The sequence below is a fragment of the Euprymna scolopes genome, chromosome 46 (genome assembly GCF_053919585.1).
Source record: "Euprymna scolopes isolate OS-2025 chromosome 46, ASM5391958v1, whole genome shotgun sequence".
Classification (NCBI taxonomy): Eukaryota; Metazoa; Mollusca; class Cephalopoda; order Sepiida; family Sepiolidae; genus Euprymna; species Euprymna scolopes.
The window spans coordinates 14,790,858-14,814,849 of NC_136527.1; the positions used below are offsets into that span (position 1 = coordinate 14,790,858).

General features: G+C 35.8%; 1 protein-coding gene and 1 pseudogene across 1 annotated transcript in view; both read left to right on the top strand.

The window, feature by feature from the left end:
* The first annotated feature begins 2,209 nt into the window (after positions 1-2,209).
* Positions 2,210-23,992, top strand: part of LOC145270750 (HEAT repeat-containing protein 6-like) — a 138,828-nt gene continuing 117,045 nt past the window's right edge. The window contains exons 1-5 of the mRNA XM_080126350.1: positions 2,210-2,708; positions 16,132-16,239; positions 16,383-16,523; positions 18,208-18,320; positions 19,701-19,815. Of these exons, the coding sequence (XP_079982476.1) occupies positions 2,448-2,708; positions 16,132-16,239; positions 16,383-16,523; positions 18,208-18,320; positions 19,701-19,815 (738 nt within the window). The 5' untranslated portion in view covers positions 2,210-2,447. The remainder of the gene's footprint in view (positions 2,709-16,131; positions 16,240-16,382; positions 16,524-18,207; positions 18,321-19,700; positions 19,816-23,992) is intronic.
* On the top strand, positions 16,765-16,983 carry LOC145271918 (U2 spliceosomal RNA; annotated as a pseudogene).

Genomic DNA, 23,992 nt, shown 5'->3' on the forward strand with positions numbered 1-23,992 from the left:
AAAAAAAAACAAATGGGACTTTTTTCTGCCTTGAATCAATGCCTCTCCCCTGTGCTATTCGGCCACATCTTGACCAGTCAGGGGTACGGCGCATTGACACTTCCTATCCCCAGAGGAAATCGACCAGCATCCGGTTTGAAGAAGAACAACTCATCTTTACGCAGAGAGACACCAAACGGAACGGACCTCCTTTTCTTCTCTCTATCTCTCTCTCTCTTTCTCTCTCTCTCTCTCTCTCTCTATCTCTCTCCACCTCGGTGTTATCTCTACGGTATCGACGATTCCACTGGAATAACTACCGCGATAATACCAGGTGCCGGAGTCCAGCTTTCTTCAAGGAAAACACCACATTCTCCTCAATAAACCTTTTCTGTGACCTTTTATGAAGTTGTTGCGTTCGTCATTTCAGAAGCTTGTATCGAATTATTTATTTTATTAGGGTGTGCCCTAAAAGCATTACAAACCCTAGACTTCTATCGATCCAGTAGATATCTCACTGCTGATGCAATTCTCTATCTATATAAGAGCCAGGTATGTCCAAGGATGGAGTATTTCTGTCACATCTAGACAGGAGCTGCTAGGATGGACTTATCCTGCCTTGATAGGGTTCAAAATAAACTTCGTAGCCTAGTAGGAGATGCCCTTTTCTCTTCCCTGCAACCTCTTTCTCACAGAAAAGATGTTGCGAGTTTGTCTCTGCTTTATCGTTATTTTCATGGCAAGTGTTCGACTGAGCTTCAATCTATGTTCTCCTCCTCGCCAAACTTTCACAAAAAGCACTCGTCTAGCTGAAAACACTATCAATAATTTTCCCCACTTTTTATCTAAATGTAGATTCCATGAACAGAGCTTCTTTCTTAGAACTGCACGCCTGTGGAACTCTCTTCCGTTTTCCTGCTTTCCAGCTGACTACAATATGGTTGTCTTCAAGTTCAATGTAAACAAGTTCTTGATGAGCCGTTCCACTTAAGTTAACAAATTTACCGAATTTCCATTACTAGCGATTACTATATTGTCCACTTGACTACTGTACACTCTTTAATCCTTATCCTCGAGTGGCCTTTAGGCCTTGATAAGTGGTGATGCATATGTAAAAAAAAAAAAAAAAAAAAAAAAAAAACAAGTCTGGGAAAGTACTTGTTTCCTTAAATTTAAAACATTATTTTCATTTTCAGCAACCCCGAAAATCCCTATCAGTGGTTATTTTGAAGAATATTTTTAGAGTAGAACGGTGCGGTGCTCTCTACTGCTGCGTGCTGCTGCGGCGGTGCTGACTGTGCTGCGCTAGGTGTGTCAGAAATTTCGTGAAAACTATTGAATAATTCCATCCCGTCTTTCCAAGGTTATAACTACTCGAAAAATGTAATTCAAGCCCTAATTATTTTTTTCAGTTAAAGGAGCAAGGACCAAGGTTTCGTTAAAAAAAAAAAAAGAAGAAAAAACAAGCAACGTGTTTTTTAAAAAAAAAAAAAGGTTTTAAACTTCGGACTTTACAGGTAAATTTCTAAAAAACACTACTTTTTTGTTTGTTTTAAATTTGAATATATTATTTATCGATCTTTTATCTTCAATTCGTGATATATAAAACTTTGGTACATAAATTAATTATTTACTTTTAAATAGACACTTGAAAATGGGGGGGGGCGTGAATTAAAAAAAAAACGTTTGTCTAAAATATTACATTCAGTTTATTGGAAAGACCATAAAATTTCACATTGACCCTGAAAATATCGTAAAAATAGAATCAATAGAAAAATTTTGATAGATTTTTAAAGTTTAAAAATTGAAAAATACTGAGCTTGTAAAATTCAATTAATTTCATTACTGTTTTTTAAAAAATATTTCTATAACTTTTAAAACAACTTTAATAGTTTATTTTGGAAGTATAATCCATAAAGAAAATAAACAACCCACTTTTAAATGAGAAATTACGAGTTTTTTTTTATATTTTATTCGCAGTTTCGTGTTAGAGGTGTCAAAAATTCTGATACACCTACACCTACAGTGCTGCTGCGGCTGCGGGCTGCGCCTTTATCAAAAATATTACTAGTTTATTTGAAGCTTTTTCTTTTAAATGGTATAAAAGTTAGGATGATATTAAATTAAATAACAATTACATCCTGTTTACATATAGTGTGTGGGGGTGGGGGAGGGAATCTGTGGAGTGCGTAGGAGGTCTCTAGTGAACCACGTGGAGATTGCTACGAACATACACCAGTCTCCATGGATACGAGTCACAACAACTTTTCTGAACGCAGCAACAGAATTGATTCTTTTAGAAATCATCGATAATGGGATCGAAACAGTTTTCAAAAATCAATTTAGAAATCAGATTTTATTTAATGATATAATGATATTCAAGATTTTAATTAATGAAAAAAAAAAAAAAAACCGAAAAATTCCTGGTTTCTTAATGTGAAAAAAAAAAAAAAAAACCGGAAGCGGAAATGCCCAAGTCGCCATTTTTGTTTGATTTTGATTCGTCAACAAAAATGGCGGCTGCCATCAGCGAAAATCACCACGCCGCCGCCGAAGATGTCTCTGTTATGGCGGAAAGAACGAAATTTCTGTACAGTTACGACCGAATCATCGACTGTCCTCTACAAGGCAAGGGACTGGCAGATACGAGCGGCACCATTAACCATTTGCTGGACGAATTAAACTCGCTTTCTTTGGATTATTGTAGCGATGCAATCATACAAACACAGGTGAACAATACAGGTTTCCACCCAGTGGGTGAATTATATAAAATATTATAAGAAAAAGGTAAAACTTGCGGAGAATGCGCTGTTTTACGGTTGTTGTAAAAATGGAACGGAAGTTAAAAATTACTTTCGTTTTAAATTCGGTGAATTTTTACATTACGTTAAAAAAACAAAAACAAAGAAAACAAACTCATCGTTCACATTCGACATGTCAATTTTTATAGATTTTCGGGTATGCTGATAAGGTTGGGGGTGTGTATTGGCTGCGGAAGCCGTTCTTAACATAAGGAGGTTGGGGGTGTCTATTCTGAAAGCCGTTCTTAACATGGGGAGGTCGGGGGTGTCTCTTCAGAAAGCCGTTCTTAACATGGGGCGGTTGGGGTTTCTATTCCGAAAACCGTTCTTAACATGGGTAGATTGGGGGGTGTCTCTTCAGAAAGCCGTTCTTAACACGGGGAGGTTGGCGGTGTCTTCCGAAAGCCGTTCTTAACACGGGGAGGTTGGGGGTGTCTCTTCAGAAAGCCGTTTTTAACATGGGAAAGTTGGGGGTGTCTATTCCGAAAGCCGTTCTTCACATGGAGAGGTTGGGGGTGTTTATTCGAAAACTGGGGTTGTTTTACTGTACACATAGATTCGAAAAAGTTGTCAAAAAACAAATATATAACAAAAAAAATATTATCAAAGGCAAGATAAGTTACTTTTATTTAAAATGGCAGCCGACTCTCTCTTTGAGGTGGTAAGTTTGGGAAAATGAGTTATAAATAAAAAACCAGACAAAATACTGTTAGAAACTCACTCAATATATGTTGGCTGCTGACATATATTCGGTGGGTTTTTATCAGTATTTTGACAGTTTTTTTTATTTATAACTCCTTTTCCCAAACTTACCGTCTCCGACAGAGAGAGAGAGTCGGCCGCCATTTTGAATTTTTCAATAAACACTGTATGTTTTTCGAGCTGAATAAACATTTTACATTAAATAAAAACACTAAAAACTTATCCAGTTAGGTAGAAAAGTAACTTATCTTGCCTTTGGTAACATTTATTTGTTCTATATTTGTTTTTTTTTTTTGTTTTTTTGTGTACAGTAACAAACCCCGAAAACCTATAAAAGTCGACATTTCAAATGTGAACGGTGAGTTGGTTGGACTTATGTAAAAAAAAAAAAATACCAAAAATGTATACCAAACTTACTTTCGTTTCAAAATACTATTATGATTTTGTTTTTGTTAATAAAATTTTAATTTTTATAAAAAAATCGGTCGTTTTTTTTTTTTTTAATATAAAAAAAGGACGATTGTTGAATGTTATTCTTCAATTACTTTCGTTTTTTGGGGGCACTATTAAAAAAAAAATATTATAATGGAACGAAATTTAAATTTCCTCTCCATTTTTTACAACAACCGTAAAACAGCGCATTCTCCGCAAGTTTTACCTTATTATTATTATTATTATTATTATTATTTTATTTTGTAAACCTATACTAGCAGGCCACCCGGCATTGCCCGATCGTAAAATACGCTTAAATATGACATTTTTGATTTTTCTATTTATTATTCTATTATGTTGGACCCAATATATAGTAATGATCGAAAAAGTTTAAAAAAATGATAAAGGTGCTAATGCAGAGAGTGATCCGCGCTATTTTTTAAATCGTATTTCCACGTTTAATTAAAGTTTTATATGTTTTTTTTTTATTAAATTGTAAATTGTACAGAATAGGTACAAAACACACTCCCCTCCCCATGTTAAGAATGGCTTTTTAAATAATAACGTTATTATTTCAGCACGGATCACTCTGCATGAGTACCAAAAAAAAAAGACTTGTGCGCCACCACCGAGAATCGAAACCTAAACGTTTAGCTTACGATTTATTTTGTCCTCTGCCGGTAATGCTATAAAGACCTGTTTGTTGCATGGCTAAAAATTAAAACATGAATCAATAGCTATTACGTTACGCATGCATATTCGTAATGCCGTCGTTCGATCTTCACTTGGCAAATTCCATTTTTTTAAATTTTCACACTTTTGCACTGATTTTCTCGGGCTAAAATCCAAATATAAAGTTCCACATGGGTTCAAATACCCTATATATTAAGTTTCATGTCTGTAGACCAAAAACCTGGGAGAGGAGTTCGGTAGGCAAAATTTTTTAAACAAAAATATATATGTATACATAAATATCATCTCATCCCAGCTGTGCTATTAAAAAAGTGCTCAGCCGAAGTAGCTCCAGTTCTCTCCAAACTCTACAACAAATGCCTTAATGAATCTTGCTTTCCGGGCTGTTGGAAAACTGCTTCTGTGGTACCAGTATTTAAGAATTCTGGCGAAAGAACTGACCCATTAAATTATCGCCCCATTAGCCTCCTCCCACTTTTTGCCAAAATATTTGAGACATTAATTAACCATGCTCTAGTCCATCACCTTACAGATGCTAAACTTCTGACTGACAAACAATATGGATTTAGACAAGCCCGTTCCACAACAGACATCCTAACTGTAATCTCTGAACGTAAATACCATTCACTGGACAAAGCGGGGGAGGGCAGAGCGGTAGCTCTAGATATATCTAAGGCTTTTGACAGGGTATGGCATGAGGGTCTCCTCAGGAAAATTAGATCATACGGTATCACTGGTAGAATACTTAACATAATTAAATCCTTCTTAGATAAGAGAAAAATCCAGGTTGTCCTTGACGGTCGTACATCTAAACAATATGATATAAATGCGGGAGTGCCCCAGGGGTCTATCCTTGGACCTCTACTGTTCCTGATATTGATATGACCTCCCTGACAAAATTGCCTCTGAGATGGGTATATATGCTGATGACACCACACTTTGGAATTCCATTCCAGGTCCCTGCTTCCCTGACTGTACTGACGTGCAGAAGTTCAAGTGCAACGTGAACAGACATCTTGCTTCCCAAATCCCTACATAGTACCCCAGTAGTTGCTGCCCCTGACAGTAGCCCCCTACACCAAAGTGGCAATGTGCCTTGTTTGGGGTGAAAATGTAATAAAAAAAATATATAAAGTTCCACATGGGTTCGAATACCCTATATATTAAGTTTCATGTCTGTAGACCAAAAAAACTGGCAGAGGAGTTCGGTAGGCAAAATTTTTTAAACAAAAATATATACGTATACATAAATATATATAGAAAGAGTTTTGTGTTTTATAGCAACCTTTTACACAAATATTACGCAAGAATAAATCATGTAGAATATCTGCATGAATATAATTACAATTGGAAAACAATTATATATATATATATATATATATATAATCATGTTCAATTTTTGATTTTGTTATTTATATATTATCACTTTTCGGAGTTTGATTAGCTTCCATCTACGGGTTCAAATTTAAAACAGTGAATTATTGCAACAGTTATTTCTTTTTCTGGGTGTTATATATGGCTATGTAGATAGTTACTATGGAATTGATGTATTATATATATATATATATATATATATATATATTAGCATCAGGTTATAAGTTAGATCCATGTCCATATATCTAAAGTTTCAAGTGTTTAGACCCAAAATTGTTGGAGCTTGGTAGAGTTCTCAAAGGTCAAATCATTGAACTTTGACCCTTTAACAGCCAAATTTCTGGCCGAAACCTGATCACATAGATTTTCCCAAATCTCAGTACCCTGTATATCAAATTCCGAGTCTGTAGACTAAAAATTGACAGAGTTATTGTGCAGGGAAATGTACACAGACGCACAGACATGTTCACTTTTAAAGATTTTATAGATATATAGATAGATTAAACAAAAATATATACATATACATAAATATATATATGGAAACAATATTGTTTGTCCTGTAAACTTTTTATGCAAATATTATGCAAGTATAAATCATGTAGAATATCTGCATGAATATAATTACACGTAATAGTTAACTAAAGATGATCATCCCATAAGAAAACCGAAAAAAACTAATAGGGAATTAATTAAAATGAATGTTTAAAAGAATATGCAAATTAGCTAGATCTTTTGCTAGTGAATACAATTCCACGACCCATATATAACAAAGTTGTATGTTTTAAAATAAAGAGAAAATAGAGTTTTTAATATAAATAATCAATACACACAAAAAAAATACATAGGAGTAATGATTTAAAAAGTTAAAAAAAAAAAAAAAATGACTCATGTGTCACCACCGAAAATAGAAACCAAAACATTCAGCTTACGATTTACTTTTTCCTTTAACACTAATGACTGTGCTATGAAGAACTGTTTGCTGCAAAACTTAAAATTAAAACATGAACCAATAGCTATTACGTTAGGCATGCATATTTATAATGCTGTCGTTTGACATTCACCTTTTTTTAATTCCCACACTTTTGCACTGATTTTCTCCGGCTACCCAAATATAAAATTTTGCATGGCTTCGAATACCCTATATATTAAGTTTCATGTCTATAAACCAAAATCTGACAGAGGAATTTGGTCGGCAACATTTTTAAACAATAATATTTACGCTTACATAAATATATATAGAAAGAGTTTTGTGTGCAACCTTTTTAAGCAAATATTACGCAAGTATAAATAATGTAGAATATCTGCATGAATATAATTACCCGTAATAGTTAACTAAAGATGATCATCCCGTAAGAAAACTGAAAAAAACTAATGAATGTTTAAGAGAATATGCAAATTAGCTAGATCTTTTGCAGATGTGAATCTATTAATACGATAGCGTGTGTGCTATTTTCTGTGTCACGTTTATATCTGGGTCTTTTGTTATGTACTTATCAGCCGTTCCATATCAGTTAACAAATTTACCGAATCTCCATTACTAACGGTTACTATATTGTCCAATTTCTACTGTCTACTCTTTAACCCTTGTCCTCGAGTGGCCTCTGGGCCTTGATAAGTGGTGATGCCTATGTAAAAAAAAAAAAAAAAAAAAAACTTCATTTCTTGTAATAAATAATTTTACCAAGAATTCTTCATAAGTTTTGGTTTCGGTTTCGATTATGGCTGGTTGCACTTAAGTCATCATTTTTTTTTTTATGAATATTTTACCAAGAATTTCTCACAAGTTTTTGTTTTGGTTTCGATTATAGCTGATGGTACACCAATAATCTTCATAAGTCTTGGTTCCAGTTTTAGCTGATAGCACCTTTGTAATCTATTTTTTTTTTATTAGTCCTCTTGTGAAAGAGCAGGACACAAAATGTTTTAAATAATGATAATAATAGAATAACAATAACAAAGACTTTCGCTGGCGAGGACTACTATTGAGCGTAACTAGTTATACAATCCTTCTGAAATTTTCATCTCTATTTTTCTCGTTATGTACTGAATATTCGTTACTGAAACCTATATGAAATATGTTCCTTATTAAATTTTTAAGATTTTCTATTCCGAAAGAAGTTTAAAAAAATTTAATCTAAAAAAGATATTTTAAAGTTTTTGTTGAAAAAAATTCAGATTTTCTCATTATTCAGACCTGTATGACAAAGAGGAGTTGCAAAAAATGAGTTGTGGTGTGAGGAGAAATACAAACTGAAACAGAGAATATTCAGACCTGTAATAATACAGAGGGGGTTGCAAAAGTGAGTTGTGGTGTGAGGAGAATTACAAACTGAAACAGAATATTCAGACCTGTAATAATACAAAGAGGGGTTTGAAAAAATGAGTTGTGGTGTGAGGAGAGATACAAACTGAAATAGAGAGAACGAGAGTTTTAAAATATAATCTTAAAAGGATAGGATACAAGTTAGAAAAGCATTTCATCGAAGGCATGGAAATTGTTAACAAAATGTTTTTACTATAGGCTTTAAAAATAAAGGTACAAGATTTAATTTGAAATTTATTTATCTTCAAAGTGAACTTTTATAAATTTTACAGAGTAAGGTATAACAATTTAATTTAAATTGAATCAAAAAATTACCTTGGAGTTATTTTACGTAATGTACATTTTGTTGCAATTTAAAAACATTATCTTTCATCTAGCAATTAATGATATAGATATAAAATTTTCAAGGATTTTTTCAAAGAAGCGCTTGCTCGGTTCACAACTTCTTAAAACTTTTTAGATCATCTATAAATTGTAATATCTCAGAGTTATCCACGGAGCTCGCCTGTCTATTTAATTTTATTGACTTTCAAACGTTAATTATTCCACATTTCCCGCATCGGCACGCGTTACATTCGGTTTTCGGTATAAAAAAAAGCGAAACTCGACTCTAATCACAGGCTAAAAGCCAGTTGTCTCAAGAGAGCTAAGTAACGTTTGTTCAATGTCGACTTCGTCATATCAGACTGTAGCTTTCATTTCGCTCCTCCTAATAAACAGGGAGCGGGTTTTTAAAAACAAACAAACCGATTTATTCACCTCATTCAAAACTGTCCCGCACAAAATCGTAACTGCTGAATACCTATCGCCGTCACGTCAAGCAAAAACGCGCACCTGTTTGTTTTTTTAACACTTTACTATTTTCCAATTGCGCGTCGTGAAGGCTTCGTTTTTTTTTCACGGGCACCTGTTTTTTTTTCACATACCCTGAAAAACACCCGGGCAACGCCGAGTACCCCTCGCTAGTCAAGAATAAAAATAAAATTTCTCAAATTATACAGTTTTTTTTTTAACATAGGAATCACCACTTATCAAAGCCCAGAGGCCACTCGAGGATAAGGGTTAAAGGGTGTACAGTGGTCAAAAGGACAATATCATAGTAATCGTTAAAAGTGTAAACTTGGTAAATTGGATTAATTAAGGGAAACGGCTCATCAAGAACTTGTTTACATTGGACTTGAAAACGATCAAATTGTAGTCAGCTGGAAAGCAGGTAAACAGAACAGAGTTCCACGGGCGTGCAGTTCTAAGAAAGAATCTTTGTTCATGGAATCTACGTTTAGGTTTAGGCACAGATAAAGAGTGGGGGGAATTATTGATAGTTTTTTCAGCTAGACAAGTGGTTATCGTGAAAGTTTGGCAAGGGGGGACCATAGATTGGAGCTCAGACGAGCACTTGCCATGAAAATAATGATAAAGCAGACACAGGCTCGCAACATCTCTTCTGTGAGAAAGTGGTTGCAGGGAAAAGAAGGGGCATCCTCTATGAGGCTGCAAAGTCTATTTTGAATCCTGAATAATTTCTAGCAACTACCCAAATGTGGCAACAATACTCCATCCTTGGAGGTACCTAGTTAGAGAATTGCATCAGCAGTGAGATATCTACTGGATCGATAGAAAGATCCCACTATTTTTTGCAGCGACCTTAGCAACGAATTTGATGTATGTGTTCCATTTCCAATCAGGAGAAAAGGTCAAGCCCAGAAGCTTGTCAAAACATGAAGCCTCCCTAAGACAAGAGCCATTCATTTCAATTGATGCCAGATGGGGATCAGAGCATTTATAATGTAAAGATCACTTCTTTATGTGCTCAAGATCAGAGGAGAAAGAATCAGAGAGAACTTGGTCGTTTTATGGCCTTTGATGTGCTGCCATAGCTAGTGGTGTCATCAGCATAAATATCTACGAATGATCTAAGGATGTGATTTGGAAGATCATTAATGTAGATCAGGAAAAGAGTTAGACCCAGGATGGACCCCTGAGGGATTTCCAGCATTAATACTGTGAGCTTCTGATTTCTGCTCATCAACTACTACTCTTATGAACCTATCGGAGAGAAATGATTTAATAATTGCGAAGACACTTCCAGCTATACCATAGCTGGAGATTTTGTGAAGTAAACCTTTATGCCATACCCTATCAAAGGCCTTTGATATGTCAAGAGCAATTGCCCTAAAAAGGAAGCCTCCGTCAAGATATTCACTAATCATATGAGATATAACCGTAAGCACATCTGCTGTAGATCTAGCAGAACGGAAACCATATTGCGTGTCACTAAGAAGGTTATTTTTGCTGAGATGGTTTATTACTTCTCTATTTAACACAGATTCCAGCAACTTACTCATGACGCACAGGAGACTTATTGGTCTGTACTGAGAGGGAGATGCCCAATCACCTGAATTCTTAAATACAGGGTATACTGATGAGGTTTTCCAAGGTGTTGGGAAGCAATTCTCCTTAAGACAACGTTTAAATAGCGATACACATGGCTGTTAAAACACTTTGGATAATCACAGATTTCAAGGGGTTTCTGCTAAAATAGTCATATTTTAAAAACCAAAGCACTTTAAGTCTTCAAAATACCACTGTTTTGTTCAGAAATGAATATACTTTCAAACAAATTAATAAATAATAACATACATTATATATTTTTAGAGTTTTAAGCAAATGAAGTGATAAAAATGTGAACATCATAAAACAGCATTTTCGGTAAGATTTTGTAACGACCCCCACTGATTTCTAAACATTCGTACCGTGTTTCTGTACAGAATCTTTGGTGCAAGTCTATAAATGGGCCACTAGTAATCTTTTTTACTATAAAAATCTGAAAAAAATCTTTATAATGTACGTACTTGTCACTGCATGAAAATGTCATATTCCAAAAATCACGTAAATCGATCAAGTAGTTTTTATTTTATTTAAGAAAATCAAATATGAGAAATTTTATCGAAGAAAAACTTCCCACCATCTTGCTTTTTGAATGATACACTGCTAGCGACACCTATTGGGAATATGAGATCGGCAAGGGGGCAGACAATCAACTTTCCACACTATAGAAAAAAAACTTGGAAAATTAAGACATTTATAAGTTTTTGAGGATGTTGAAAACGAAAATAATGTTTAAAATTCCAGCAAACGAGTAGTTTCCAAGATATGAAGTAAATTGAACACCCACACGTTGACGCTCCTCCAGCAGAAATTCGGCAAATGTGTATTTCAGTGGCTTAAATTCAAGTTTTACACGTGTGGGTGCTCAATTTACGTAAAATTCTTCATATCTTGGAAACTACTCGTTTGCTGGAATTTTAAACATTATTTTCGTTTTCAACATTCTCAAAAACTCATAAATGTTTTAATTTTCCAAGTTTTTTTTTCTATAATGTTGGAAAGTCGATTGTCTGCCCCCTTGCCGATCTCATATTCCCAATAGGTGTCGCTAGCAGTGTATCATTCAAAAAGCAAGATGGTGGGAAGTTTTTCTTCGATAAAATTTCTCATAATATTTCCCCCACTCTTTATCTGTGCCTAAACCTAAGCCATTTAAATTTTTTCATGTGTATTGCTATTTAAACAGCTTTGTAAGTATGGGAGCTAGTTCTGGTTGCAGCTTTTTGAGCACTATAATTGGAATGCCTTCAGGGCCAGTTGATTTCCTGGAATCAGGGTTTTTGCTTAGCTTGGCAACATCACGTGCAGATATTTGTATGTTACATAGCATGTTTTCAATACAGGATGAAATACGAGGGGTTGGCAGCCTTGATCCAGGGGAGGTGACTGAAATTGATAATTTTGACTGAAATATATACCGCCATTTTTAAACGCAAGATCTTGCACATAATTGTGATTCATTTTTTTTATCTAAAAAATTTCTAGCAGATCATCTACTGGGTCGTTTTACATGATATTTGGAATTTATATACGCCATAATCGCGTCGACCCACTGGTTCTCGTCAGATCACCAAAGTTAAGCAACGTGCCTAAATCAAAACGTAGATTCCATGAACACAGCTTCTTTCTTAGAACAGCACGCCAGTGGAACTCTGTTCCGTCTGCCTGTTTCCCATCTGACTACAACTTGGATGTCTTCAAATCCAACGTAAACAAATTCCTGATGAACCGCCCCCTTAAGTAGACACTTTATGAAATCTCAACACTAACGTACAACATACTGAACATGCAATAACCCTTATCCCTGAGTGGCTTCTGGGCCTTGATAAGTGGTGACCTCCTTGTAAAAAAAAAAAAAAACCGTTGAGCCTGGCTAGTACCAAATGGGTGACCATTTGGGAATTCTAGGCGCTGTATGTGCTCTCCGCTTATCTCGGCATTTCTTTCAAGTTGTCCTGTACTTCACTTGCCACTGGTATTCAACAATGTCGTCTCAGGAGAGGTAGGGTTGGAGATTGCCACAAAACTTTCATGGGTATCCATAGTCGGTCAAAGACTGGAGGAACCCAGATGGAATTTATACGAGCACAATAGAACCCCGGCATATGGTTTGTTCAGGTTATGATGTGGAATATAATGTTTTTCCGGCCCTTGGTGATGGTATTTGACCCGCCTTACTGTGTTCTTCATAATGTTATTTGATTATATACATGTGTGTTATATACTGTATTGTATTTTGTTATGAATTTTTAATGCCGAAGAACCGGTCGTTACGAGAGGACCGTTTTTGTTGACACCCCCCCCCCTGTCGAAAATTTTCGATTTCGGGGTGAAAAAAATGAAAGTTTTTGGCCAATGTTTCGATATTTTTCGAGCGAAGGATGAAGCTTCAATATGATACCGAGTTTGTGAATTTTCGTCGTGTCTGTCGAAAGTTTTTAGCGGACACAAAAACACACATACATACATACACACATTTTCACTTTTATATATATATAGACTAGCGGGAGTACCCGGCATTGCCCGGGTGTTTGGAGGTGTGTGTGCTATTAAATAAAAAAGAAACTGGAGGGGGGGGGGTAAAAGTTGGTAGGATCGAACCCGAAGCCCTGAGGCGAAGTTTGAAAATAAAATCGGCCAGCCAGAATGAGTTACTGAAAGATGTTTGAATTTATTTAAGTAAGAACCAAATTGACAGGTGCTCGCACGGAAGTCGTCGAGCGTTACGACGACGATGTAAGCAATAGCTATTCAACAAATGAGGTCAATGAACAGGTTTGTTTGTTATAAGCGAAGTAAAAAAAGAAAACGTTAAAACTTAAGCGCGGGGGGGGGGGTAATCAAGGCATCGAAAAAAAAACACAAAAAAAACTAACGTAAGGCAAACGAACGATGTTAAATGTAAAAATCAAAAAAACAAAAAAGAAAACAGAAAAATGAACACATGAAAAATGGCTTAAATAAGCCTGTTTTGATATTAAAATTTAAAAAATTGGTGGGTACCCGGGTGTTTTTGGGTGTGTGGTCAGGGGTGGATAAGCGAAGTAAAAAAAAAAAACAGAAAAACAAACGTTATGTGAAAAATGGCTTAAATAATACTGGTTCAATATTTAAATTTAAAAAATCGAAAAAAAAAGAAAAAAAAAAGACATCTCACACCACGATTCGAACCCAAAACGAGTAGATAACTAACCAACTGAGCTAACGCGACGTACATGAAATTTAGTCAGTTTTTCAACTATTTAAAGTAAATCAGATCGTGACGTCATCTGACACATGCGTAGAACCGGTCGTCGTCACGAAAGGACCGTTTTTGTTGAATCCCCCCCTGTCGAAAATTGTAGATTTTGGGGTGAAAAAAAATGAACGTTTTTGGCCAATTTTTCGATATTTTTGGAGCGAAGAATAGAGCTTTAATATGATACCAAGTTTGTGAATTTCCGTCGTGTCTGTCGAAGTTTTTAGCGGACACACAAACATACACACATTTTCGCTTTTATATTTATAGACTAGCGAGGGGTACCCGGCGTTGCCCGGGTGTTTGTAGGTGTGTGTGAAAAAAAAAACAGGTGTCCGTGAAAAAAAAAGCCTTTATGACGCGCAGTTGGAAAATAGTAAAGTGTGAAAAAAAACAGGTGCGCGTTTTTGATTGACGTGACGGCGATAGGTATTCAGCAGTTACGATTTTGTGCGGGACAGTTTTGGATGAGGTGAATAAATCGGTTTGTTTGTTTTTAAAAACCCGCTCCCTCCTCTCGAAATGAAAGCTACCATCTGATATGACAGTCGAAATTGACCAAATGTTCACTGGCTCTGGGCCTGTGATTAGAGTCGAGTTTCGCTTTTTTTATACCGAAAACCGAATGTAACGCGTGCCAATGCGGGAAATGCGGAATAATTAACGTTTGAAAGTCAATAAAATTAAATAGACAAGCGAGCTCCGTGATTAAGTGTGAGATATTACAATTTATAGATGATATAAAAAGTTTTAAGAAGTTGTGAACCGAGCGAGCGCTTCTCTGAAAGAAGCCTTTTGTGGACATCGAGGAAAAGCGTACATACATACATACATACATACACACATACATTTTCGCTTTTATATATATAGATAATCGGAAAAAGGCTAATATCCAGCCAAATTAAATATATATATATATATATATTCTATTAAGTTGTAAATTAAAGTGTGAAAAAAAAAAAAGTGTGACGTTAATCATTGCCCCGCCGCGAGATGCTAGCAGAAACACGTTTGAATTTATTTAATTACTTGGATTTAGCAGGAGCCCGTTTTAATGAGTTAATGAGGTCAGGTTTGACTGCGGGATAGTATTTACTGCTGAACGCTTTTTTTCCCCCCGAAGATGTTATAGGAAAAAAACTAACCCACATGCAGCGAGCGACAAATATTGAATATTTATCTTCCCGAAATCGAGCAAATTAAATAGACAGGCGAGCTTTGTTGTTAACTGTGAGATATTACGATTTGTATGTGATATAAAAAGTTTTAAAAAGTTGTGAACCGACCGACCGCTTCTCTGAAAGAAGCCTTTTGTAGACACAGATAAAGCGAACACACATACATACATTTTCGCTTTTATATTTATAGATGATATGTAAGTACGTAATAATGGTTTTACCTGAAATACATTTGTCTAAAACATCACAAGCACCCAATAATTTATACGAGTACAAAGAAAAAAAATTTCTCTGATGGCCCAATAGAATTCATACAATCAAGGGGAAGTAACTCCATTCGTTTCTTATATTTTTATATATTTAGTTGGTATTTTTTTTATATAAAAAACATGATACCTGAAATACATTTGTCTAAAGCATCACCAATCTACACAAGCATCATAGTTTCAGTAAACAATTTAATAAGCAAAAAATACTGAAAAAATTCAGTTAAAAACCTTAGATTATTTTTTGTGTTTGAATTATAATAGCCAACACTTTCTGCCTTCATTTACTCGTCTGCAAATCCGCAACCGAGCCATAATTTCAGCACCTTTTCTTTCTTTTTTTTTCTTTTTTTTTTTTACACAGTTTTTATCAAGGCCCGGAAGCCACTCAGGGATAAGGGTTATTGCAAGTACATTACGTTAGTGTGGAGATTTGATGAAGTGTTTACTTAAGAGGGCGGTTCATTAGGAATTTGTTAACGTTGGACTTGAAGACATCCAAGTTGTAGTCAGGTGGGAAGCAGGCAGACGGAACAGAGTTCCACAGGCATGCAGTTCTAAAAAAGAAGCTTTGTTCATGGAATCCACATTTTGATTTAGGCATAGATAAAGAGTGGGGGAAATTTTTCATAGTGGATTCAGCTAGACGGGTGTTTTTCATGAAGGATTGTCGAGGGCAATATAAATATATATAATATAATCTTGATCATAAGCCTTTTGTGTACATCTGTGACCTTTTTATTTGCTTTCGTTCCAGGAAGGCAGCAAACTCTTGTACAAATTGTGCCATATCATTTCGACCAAAGAGGAGTTTCTGATCATCAAGTTTTGCCAGACGGTTTTCAACATCCTCACCAAAACGCAGGTGAGTCATCCGCTTATTGGTTACTATGAAAAGACTCGGCTTTTTTGTTTCTTAAAAATATCTGGTTATTTCTCTATAATCTACGTCATTTAATTTTGTTTTTGTTTTGTTTTTCTCTTGATAACCCGACCTGATCTATTCAGACGTGTCCTGATGAAAAATGCCTGTTTCAACTTACGGAATTCATGATTGACTGCCTGGACCGCTGCTCAAAGTGCACCCACCCTTACGTCCTCCGGGCGCTCGCCACTCTTTTATATGAACGGGGAGGCAAACTCAGACGGGTGAGTATGACGCAAATAATTTCATTGTTAAAAAATTGCTTTTAATATTAAGTTAATCTTACTAACTCCATTACTTAGCAAGTTGTTACTTGTGACTTAGCGAGTCGTTACTTGTGACTGGACCATCTTAGAATCTTTGTGACCCATCGGCGTTACAAGCTGAGGAATTGTATTTTTAATGTTTTTTCAGAAATTGTATTTTAGCATTTGTGATTATTAACTCTATTACAAAAATTCTGTTTGAGATTCTTAGCCTTTTGGCCAAGATCAAAGTGTAGTATCTGTTCTTCAGATGCTGCACTTCAATTTCTTGTTCTCTGTCAGTGGAGAAGAAATCCTTCACGACTGAGACAATTTTTATTTTTGTTCCTTTTCTCCACGTTAAAAAACGACCTTGGTGTCTAACTCTGTCCCGTGGGGAGTCATTGTGAATAGGAACTCTATTACTTAGCGAGTCGTTACTTGTGGCTGGACCATCTTAGAATCTTTGTGACCCATTGATGTTACAAGCCGAGGAATTTTATTTTTAATGTTTTTTCAGAAATTGTATTTTAGCATTTGTGATTATTAATGCTGCGTTAGTCACCTGCGTGTTCCAAACATGGCTAGTCCCATGGGGTGTTTATACACCCCAATACAAAAATGTTTATAGTGTTGTTGGTCTCCTGACAAAAGGAGGGTGGACCTGTAAATTCACCCTTGTCCCTTTGCCTGTCCGCACTTTTCTCAATAACTACATGTTGGAAATTTTTTTAATTTTGCACAAACATTAAACATAATATGAGTAAAAAAAAGTAACAGAACGGATTTTCCGGAGAAAAATTAAGTTGCCCCTCTAGGGGTGCTTTTCGGGTTAAAATGGCTAAAATTGACACTTTTGTGCTTATTAAAAAAAAATTGATGCCTTGGATTTTTATAAAACTTTCTGAAAAGTTGTAACTAACTGATTTCTATATAATTTTGTTTGTCTATACTTCATGATAACTCTTGGGTGTGCCCCAGGGGCTCTTTTAGGGTTAATAAAAACACTACATTTTTGGGACTATTTTACCATATTTGTCCAAAATTTTCCGTGTATGTCTGTTTAGCAGTTTTGTATGGTGCTGAACTCAAATTCAGTAGTCACCTGATTGCACCAGGGGATCACCACACTCTTCAGCACATCCAGGTACACTTTGGTGTTGACTTTCAATCCGACTTCGAAAATGTGAAGTGGTATCATGTGGCTCTCACACCAAAGACCATAAACGTGGCTGTAAACTTCGTTTTCATCACTCTTGGCATGTCCCTGTTATTCGTGACAATCCAGCGATTCATTTTGAAGGTGCTGGCAATGGTCCTGTAGTCATAACTTTGATCGGTAGTGGCGCATCTCCGATCTCACATGTTAAATATTGTGTCACTTTCAGAAGGCTGTTATTGGTCTTGAGATTTGTACACAATTAGCCAACTAGTAGATAGTCTGCAACAAAAAAAAGAAACCCAGTTTTCATCAAATGGAAATGGAATCATGTTGTCTTTTCTAGGACGACAGTTTTATCGTTCCACTCTGTATAAATTTCATAATCAAATGAATCTGAGTTGAATGCAGAAAAAAAAAAATGTATTTACCCATTTTAGTTTTGCTTTGAAAAAAATTTGTAATTCTGTATTTTTTTTCTCTTTTTTTGTTTGTTTTTTTTAGTTTCATGAGTCTCTGTTGGGAGAGCACGGGGGTATTTTGGTGCAGTTGTGCGAGAGTACGGACGAGGAGTTGTTGAACGGTGTTCTTCACTGCTTGGAGAATATCACCATCAAGTAAGAAACGTTTCTCTCTCACCACTCCTCTCCCCCTCATCTCTCTCTCTTTCTCTTTCCTCTCCCTCTCTTCCTCCTTCTCTATCTCTCTTTACCCCTTCCCAACTCATATCATAAGCATAACAACTGGTACCAAATGTCACAATATAACTTACACATGTTTCATTTTTACATTTATTGTGGTTTTCCCGGACTGCCATCGTCTCTACTTCACAAAGCTGCACTTCAATTTCTTGTTCTCTGTTAGTGGAGGAGAAATCTTTCACGACTGAAACAATTTTTATTTTTGTTCCTTTTCTCGGCGTTCAGAAACGACCCTGCTGCCTAACTTTGCCCTCATGGGGAGGCATTGTAAATATGAACTCTCAGTTTCAGACTTTCTACGTGTAATCTAAAATTCACTTCCTTTTCTGACGTCACTATCTACATGTTTATCCATTTTCTTTGTCCTAAAACTGCTCGATGCATTCTTAGTGAAAAAATGACTTTTCATCCATCAAGTTACATTCTTAAAAACTATTAAATGTAAATATTTCAACTGGAAATAATTATTTCATTTTGATAACATTCATTCCGACGTTCTACTTTTACAAATCATAATAACCAACCATTATAATTACCAACTATTTTACTTTCCGGTGTTTTCCGGTAGAGCAACAAAATAACACGATCACCATCATCCTTATTATTAACTCACTAGGAGTATTCACATAGGCTCTATGATCTAAGATTTCTCTTTGAGAACAAGTTGTGGCTTTGTCTGGAGTCCGAGTGACAACAAGTCTCCCCAAATTTCCAGTACTCTCTCCCTCTTTCGATCCTTTGCAGAAGAATTTGCGTTATAGCAACAGCCGCTTACTATTAATTTCCCCTTGGCAGCGAATATTGGTCTTCAATGGAATTTGAGTGGCAATAAACCTAGTCCTCTTTGCACTCATTCAGTGGAGGTCTGGGTAGTGCTTTCACTCCTCTACTTTCTACGTGTAATCTGAGCTCACTTTTCTGACGTCACTCTCTGTCTCTTTCCCCTTTCTCTCTCTCTCTCTCTCACTTCCCACTCTTCTCTTTCTTTATTCACCCCTTCTCTCTGTCGTTTCCTACCCTTCTCTCAATGCCCCCCCCCGTCTCTTGCTTCCTACTCTCTGTCTCTTCCCATCCGTCTCTTTTCCCCCTTCCTCTCTTCCCCCTTCTCTCTTTCCCATTTCCTCCTTCTCTCTATCTTTCCTCCTTCTCTCCCTCACTTTCTCATTCCCCTCCTCCCTCCTTTCACCTCTGTCACTCTCTTTCCCCCTCTTCCCCTACCTCTCTTTCCTCCTCTCTTTTTAATAGTTTTTTTTTTTTTAAATTCTTTTCTTTCTTTATTTATTTACTTGCATCAAGAACTCCTAATTCACCGTACCTCGACGAAAAATACGTGTTGACGTGCCTGGATATTTTCCACAAGATTCTCTATGACATTCCAAGCCTCTCGATGGACCCAATGGCTAACTGCAGGGTATGTATATATCCCACTCATTGCGTACGAATCAATCCCTTTCACAAAGCATTTAAATAAAATTGAGGTGCTTGTTTACATTGGTGATCTTTTAATGGACCACATTTCAGGTGAAAACATTATTATGTACTTACATGTCATGTTGAAATTAGTATGAATACCAAAAATCATGAAAATTAACGGGATCATGTAGTTTTTTTTTTTTTTTTTTTGCTGTTTGACTCCTATTATGACCCCTCAACATTTGTTGTTCTGGGCTCAAATCAAGTTATTAAGTTAGATCCATGTCCAAGGAACCTATATTTAAAATTTCAAGTGTTTCGACCCAAAATTGTTGGAGGAGTTTGGTAGAGTTCTCAAAGGTCAAATCGTTGAACTTTGACCCCTTAACAGCGAAATTTCTGACCAAAAACTGATGACATAGATTTTCCCAAATCTCAGTACCCTGTATATCAGATTTCGAGTCAGTAGACTTAAAATTGACAGAGTTATTGCGTAGGGAAATATACACAGACACACACACACACAGACATGTTCACTTTTATAGATATATAGATTAGTATATAATATATGTATACGCTTTTAAAAAGTTAAATAATAAAAACAGATTACAACAATTTAAAAAAATTAACTTTACAAAAAAATAAAAATAAAAAATAAAAATTGCTGGTGCTTATGCACTTTGTTACCGTTAAATTCAAGTTTTACGATTTTATTTATTTATTTATTATTAAATGGTTAAGCGCGAACAAAGAATAGAAAACACCCTCTCCCTCCCCATGTTAAGAATGGCTTTCTAAACGTTGACACAATTTGGGCTCCTGCAACTAGCCTCTCGCTCCTAGAAAAGGTTCAAAAGAGAGTCGCCAACCTAATAAGTCCTGAACTGTCATCTAAACTTCAGCCTCTGTCCCATCGACGAAACGTTGCATCCCTCTGCCTTTTCTACAAGTACTTTAACGGTGAATGCTCCGAGGAACTTGTACCCCCTCCACGAACTTCTACTCCAGTAGTTTCTTCCCCAGAACTCCTAGACTTTGGAATTCCCTTCCAGTTTCCTGCTTCCCCAACAGTACTGACATGCAGAAGTTAAAGTGTAACGTGAACCGACATCTTGCTACCCAACTCCCCACATAGTACCCTTGTAGCTTATGTCCCCAATAGTAGCCCCCAACGCAAAGTGGCAACGTGCCTTGTTTGGGGTGAAAATGTAATTAAAAAAAAAAAAAGAATCTTTTGGGATCAGAAAATAAGCACAAATTTTTCTGATTCCGATACCCTAAAAAGTTCCGATTTTTCCAATCCCAATTAATCGCCCCAACACTAGTCTCCAACTGTACTGACATGCAGAAGTTCAAGTGTAACGTGAACTGACATCTTACTGCCCAACTCCCCACATAGTACCCCTGTAGCTTTTGTCCCTGATAGTGGTCCCCTACATAAAGTGTGTTTTTACTACTAGCCTGGGTGCCTGGCATTGCCCGGATGTTTGGAGGTGTATGTTGAGCCAAAAAAAAAAAAAGTGGTAGTAGGAAGGCAGGCTCAAACCTGTACTGCGAAGGAGGAAAAGAACGTGAAAAAACGTGACGTCTTTGCTGTTACGACCACCGCCAAACCGGAAGTGACGTAGGTTTAAATTAAGGCTAGACAATCGAAAAGAGGGGATGACTTTTGAAAATATCGGCGAAAAAAGCGACCCCTCCCTGTAGAAAAGTGCCCAGTTGAGGGTGAAGAAATTAATGTTTTTAGTCAATTTTTCGGTTGAGCTTCAAAACGATACTGATCTTGTGAAAATCCGTCGCCTCTGTTCGCCCAAATTTTCGACCCAAACCGATTAAAAAGTTTGCCCTATCTCTGAATACCCTTTATATAAAATTTCAAAAAGAGACCGCAGAGGTATATTTAAAAAACAACTTTGACCCCTATTATGACCCCTTAACATTTATATTTTTGGGCTTAAATCAAGTTATTAAGTTAGATCCATGTCCAAGGAACCTATATCTAAAATTTCAAGTGTTTAGACCCAAAATTGTCGGAGGAGTTTCGTAGAGAACCGACATCTTGCTACCCAACTCCCCACATCGTTGACAGCCAAATTTCTTGCCGAAAACTGATTACAAAGATTTTTTCCAAATCTCAGTACTCTGAGTAAATTTCGAGTCTGTAGCCTGAAAATTGACAGAGTTATTGTGTAAGGAAATGTACATAGACACACAGACAGACAGATACTTTCACTTTTATAGATATATAGATTTATCATTATCAGCAGTGGATAATTTTGCTTAAAACAAAATTAAATACAAAAACAATTAAAAGAATCTTTTGGAATCAGAAAATAGGCACAAAAGTTTTGATTTTTCCGATCCCAATTAATCGTGCCAACACTAGTAATGTCGAAATTTATATAAATTCGAAAAATTACAAAATTGCAAAATAGTCTATACTATTGACATGCTAGTGTTGAAGATTTCTTAAAATCCAGGGGAGGTAACTGCAGTCTATGATTTTGACAAAATAATTGTAATCGGCTATTTCAAAATAGAAAATGCAAATCTCTCCTGAGAATTATCTGGGTTGGGATTTTTAGTGCTGGAATTTTGTTAAAAAAAAATAAATTAAATTTCTAGCAGATCTTCCACTCAGTCATTTTTCGTAATTTTTTTTTACTGATTTTGACATATGTAAGTACATAATAGTGTTTTGGTACTTGTACAGTTTAATCAAGACATTAAAAAATGAAAATATCGAAAAAAGGTTATATTGTACGTATCCGTTTTGGACTGAAGATCTCTAAAAAAAAAAAAATTTGACTTAATTTGATCGAGTAGTTTGTTTTTTACGGCGGAAAAACACATTTTTATGAGAGCGCGTTGAAGTCAGCCATTATGGAATTTGTTAAACACGCCACGTTTAACTCCAGTTAAAGCGCTGACAAGCTTCTGGGCTTGACCTTCACTCCTGATCTGAAGGTATTAAAAATGAAAATATCGAAAAAAGTTTAAATTGTATGTATCCGTTATGGAACAAAGTTCTCAGGAAAAAAAAATTTCACTTAATTTAATCAAGTATTTTTTTTTTTTACAGTGGAAAAACACGTTTTTATGAGAGCACGTTGAAGGCGGACATCTTGGATTTAAAAAAAAAAATTTGTTTGAATTGTAAAAATGACAAAGGGAGATAACTCCAGTTAAAGCGCCGACACTACCTCCCTATCTTTAATACTAGCTTTTCTTCCTAAAAAATCAAACCTTTTGCTCGGTATCATAACAAATTGTTTTTTTGCTGTAAAAAAAAACTACTTGATGAAATTAAGTGAAATTTTTTTTTTGGAGAACATGTTTTCAACTTTTTTTGATGCCTTGATTAAACTGTACAAGTACCAGTGTTTTTGCTTCATTATACTGCATAAGCACTGTTTTATCATGTTATCTAATTAATAAAATTCTAAATGTATATTTATTTATTTATCTATGTGTGTGTGTGTGTGTATACCAATAAAACTTTCAAACGGATGCACCGAATTGAAAAAAATTTGTTTTCCCCTGAAAGGTGTGAGCCCCTAGATTGTCCTTATCTATATATGGTTCATAACGAACAACGCAGAGTCACACAAAAAAGCCTGAAATAAGAGTTTTTGGGCCATTTCATTCAATTGTCAAAAAAGTTACCTGCCCATGTCAACGGAATTTAGCACAGTCTGTATACAGTTGCGGTAAAATCTTTCGGCATACGGACAGGACTTGTGGCGTAATGGATAACACGTATGTCTACGGATTTTAACCATCATTTTATCCAACGTTTACTTATTATCCTTACCCTTAGGGTATTTGGGGGGGGGGGGCGGTGATTTTGTTTTGTGCATATGGGAATTTCCTATACTCAGAGTTCACAAGGTAAGCGTTGATGGTAAGACGATGTTGAGTGTACTTCATGTTGAGTGTACTCGATTTTGTGTTTGAGTTGGCATTGTGTGCTGTGACGCGGCACAGCCGCTAGTATTAACTAATTTTGAAGAATTATCTAAAAATAAGGGAGATAATTCGGTGTTAAGATTTCTTTGAAAATAGGGGAGATAATTCAGTCTATCATTTTGGGCAAATGTTAAGCTTTCTTCTAAAGAGGATGTGAAGAAGTTTCGAATTAAAAAAAATTTACTTCGGCAAATGTTGAATTGTTT